This window comes from Hyperoodon ampullatus (assembly GCF_949752795.1).
Source record: "Hyperoodon ampullatus genome assembly, chromosome: 2".
NCBI classification, from domain to species: Eukaryota; Metazoa; Chordata; class Mammalia; order Artiodactyla; family Ziphiidae; genus Hyperoodon; species Hyperoodon ampullatus.
The window spans coordinates 128,452,370-128,456,108 of NC_136915.1; the positions used below are offsets into that span (position 1 = coordinate 128,452,370).

General features: G+C 45.4%; 1 protein-coding gene across 1 annotated transcript; it reads right to left on the reverse strand.

The window, feature by feature from the left end:
• Positions 1-1,130: 1,130 nt before the first annotated feature.
• BECN2 (beclin 2) lies at positions 1,131-2,429 on the reverse strand (the record flags this gene model as incomplete). Its single annotated transcript, XM_079726429.1, has 1 exon — positions 1,131-2,429. One exon carries the CDS (start codon positions 2,427-2,429, stop codon positions 1,131-1,133), a length of 1,299 nt encoding a protein of 432 aa, XP_079582555.1.
• Between the last annotated feature and the right edge of the window lie 1,310 nt (positions 2,430-3,739).

Consider the following 3,739-nt stretch of genomic DNA (forward strand, 5'->3'; position numbering starts at 1 on the left):
CCATGGTAAGAATTTGGGACTTTATTCTGAGAGCAATGGAGAAGCAGGTAAATGACATGACACAATTTGATTTTTTTTTTTAAATTTTTGGCTTCACTGCATGGTGCAGTGGCATGTGGGATCTTAGTTCCCCAACCAGGGATGGAACCCATGCCCCCTGCAGTGGAAGGGAAGAGTCTTAACCACTGGACTGCCAGGGAAGTTCCACAATTTGCAGTTTTAAAAAGTCCTCTGGGTTTTGCAACCTTCAGCTCTCTGTAAGGGTTCACCTTGTGACCCTTATCTGACCATTGATCAGCAGAAACGTTACCAGTCCTCTCTGGCCACCACAGCCCCTCACCTCCATGTTAGTCTCAACATAATGGCACAGCCCAAATGACACACTTTTCACTTTAAATCATTGAAGAAAGTGTAGAAGTTTATTGAAAGTTTTTCTGGGATGAAGAGGAAGGGTTTACACTGTATATCACAGCAGAAATGTAATAATCTTTCAATATTTACTTCCTGACTCCAAAGTTCCACTACATACAATGGCCCAAGTACTTTCCTCGTAAAAAATTACAGACCTCCACCTCTCTCCTTACTACCCCATCCTCTCACCCCCCACCTACCCTTCAGTTCTCTCTGCAATCTTTATCCCTTCTTAAGGAGGAATAATCTTGTCATCCTGTGATTTCACCTTTGTCATTTTGAATGTTTGTCTGGGAAGAAAGGGAGAGGGAGGACAAAGATGTGCTGGGGAAGACAGCAAAGTCTTTTGGTTTGCTCTGGACAATAATCTTAAATTAGTGCCTGTACGGCCATCCTTTTTTTTTTTTTTTTTTTTTGCAGTACGTGGGCCTCTCAATGCCGTGGCCTCTCCCGTTGTGGAGCACAGGCTCCGGACGCGCAGGCTCAGCGGCCGTGGCTTCACGGGCCCAGCCGCTCTGCGGCATGCGGGATCCTCCCCGATTGGGGCACGAACCCGTGTCTCCTTCACCGGCAGGCGGACTCTCAACCACTGCACCACCAGGGAAGCCCCCATTTTTTAAATTATAAACATATTCTTCAGTTTTAAATTTTATCTGATAACATTTTCACAAATAAAATCTTAAAGCAAAAAAATTTATATCTCTCTCGTAGAAAAAAAGTTATTTTTGACAATATCTTAAGGAGACCCAAGTGAGACTACACTTAAAATTTATAAGCATAAGCTTGAGTGCTTTTGTCCACTCCTCCTCTGTGTTCAAGTGGGTTCTGATGGAATAGAATCCACCACTGCTTCCGGAGTCTTCCATCAGGCCTTTCTTCACATGAATCTTGTAGGGCAAACAGAGACCTGACCCACCTTTCTCAGCCAGTTCCTTGAACTGCTGCATGCAGTCCAGGAAAGCCATCATAGCCTGGTCAAATTTGTTATGCAAGAAAACGTTCTGCTTCCCATTAGAGAACAATGGCAGCTCAATGCGGTCATCTGTTAAAGACTTCAGATAGGAATGGTTTCCACAGGGGATGAGTCGGTACCTCTGAAACTCCAGTCCAATTGTATTGGACAGGGCAAGGAGCAGCAAGGCTGTCTGTCCCCAGGCTATGTTAATCTCATTCCAGCACACAGGGACAGTGGGGAGGCAGCCCAATCTGAAGTTATTGATGGTAGTTAAGGGGCCGTCATGCCAGATCTCAAATGTGGCATTAAAGACACTGGTTTTCTCCAGCTGGTGCCACTGGATCTGGGCGTACCATAGACGTTTCTCCACACTACTCAGCTCATCATGTAGTTCTAGTTGTTGCCATTTAAATTTACTGTAGTCCTTCTGGTACTGCTTTTCTTGCTGGTCCAGCATCTCAGTCTCTGCCTGGGCTGCCTCGAGATCTGCTGCTGCTCTTTCTCGGTTCTTTTCCACCTCCTCCAGCTCCTGGACCAACCTCGTTTCCTCCAGCTCCAGACCCTTCAGCTTCTCCTGCAACGTCTCCCTCTCCTCACTTATCAACTCCCTGGTCTCCAAACAGCGTTTGTAGCTCTGAATCTCAGATTCTGTGATGGTGAGTTGAACGTCCAGTTGCTCTAAAAGACTGTCAGTACAGTCCTCACACATGGGGTGGTCCACATCTCTTTCACTGGAGAGGATGTCAAAAATGTTGCTTGCAGCCTTCTGGATGCCACTGAGAGTTCTCAGAGAGCCCAAATTCCCAAGCAGGGTGAAGTTGTCAGAATTGTCCCAGGACACTCTGCCACCAGGGAGGCCAGGAAGGGTCCTGTAAGAGGCATCTTCCTGTAGATTTTCAAAATCTGCCTCCTCCCTGGAAGGAGGGCCTCCCTCCTGGGTTTCTCCTGGCTCCCCCTGAGCTGAGATGAGCATCAAAGCTTCAGGCTCTTGGGAGGTCTCCATGGACTGATTCAGTTTCAGGGGCTGGCTGCAGCGTTGGCAAATGAAGCGGAGGGAGGACATGGTGGAGGTCTTGACTCTCACCTTGACACTGTTTCCTCGGGGTGCCAGGGAATTAACCCTTTATACCTTTTAAGACTCTTTCTAGAGGAGAGATTCTTTTGAAAAGCATATCTCATCTTGTCACTGTCCTAAAAACCTTACAATGGTACCCTCCTTAGATACCTTTAGATCTCCCTTAACTCCTTATAGACAAGTGACTCTTTCTAAAAAGAAAAGCTGATCATCTTACTCCTCTTTTAACATTAAAGAGCAATCTTTCTAAAACTAAACTCTGATCATGGGCATCTCCTTAAAAGGTTTAATGCCCTTATCTTATCTTAAGATAAAGTCCAATCATCTTAACCTGACACCAAGGCCTCTGCCCATCTTTCCAGCTTTTCCTCTCCCCATTTCCTGCCACCCTCACCATGCACTCCTGCATAATAACTGAATTTCAGTTCTTCCAACATTTCTTATTGTCCCCTCTGGCTAGAACACTCTTCCTTTCCCTCTTTACCTGGATAACTTCTACCCATCCTTTAGGTTTAGATGTCATTTCCTTCAGGAAGCCTTCCCTGACCACCAAATTTAGGCTTTCTGTCTTGATGACACACTTCACATTCTTTATCACATAGTAATGTAATGGGCATACATGGAAAATATATTAGTTTAATTAACAAATCATACCAAATAAAGTAGTTTGGAGGTTATGTATTTTGCCATCAGCTCAGCCAGAGATTAATACACCAAGCATTTACGTAACATAAAAGAGCAAATAACAAAAAACTTTACAAGTATGTTGACTTCCATAGACAACCACCCAAGTAAGCACATTATGTTAGCCAGAAGTACTTGCTCTGAAATAAAACCTTTGTGAACTTCTAACCCGCAGTTATTGACTTGATGGAGTGGAGCATAAGGTAAATGCACACAGAAGAACCCAGTCTTAAATGGAGACCACAGTAAGGGGCGGAAAGTCATAGGGCCTGTCTCTCCCAGTGTCCAGCAGGAAGCAGCATGCCAACCACACCAGGAGAGGCTCAGGGCTGGGGGGTGGGTGGTGGGGGCGGCAGGAAGCCTTCCTGCAGACTCACTGAAGTGTGGCCAAGGACCTTACCAGTTTAAGCACACGAGGCAGTTGTGCTACACTGTACTTCATGCTGAGGGACTATGCTCTAGCAAGGAAACACACCTCCCACTGACCACTCTTCACTGTAGTTTTCAAACCCCACTTAATCAGTCACCATCATAGCTGAAATTAGTAATTTACAGTTGTTACCACTTAGCTCTTCATGCATGCTTTCACCAGTATCCTATGTGAACCTCAAAAA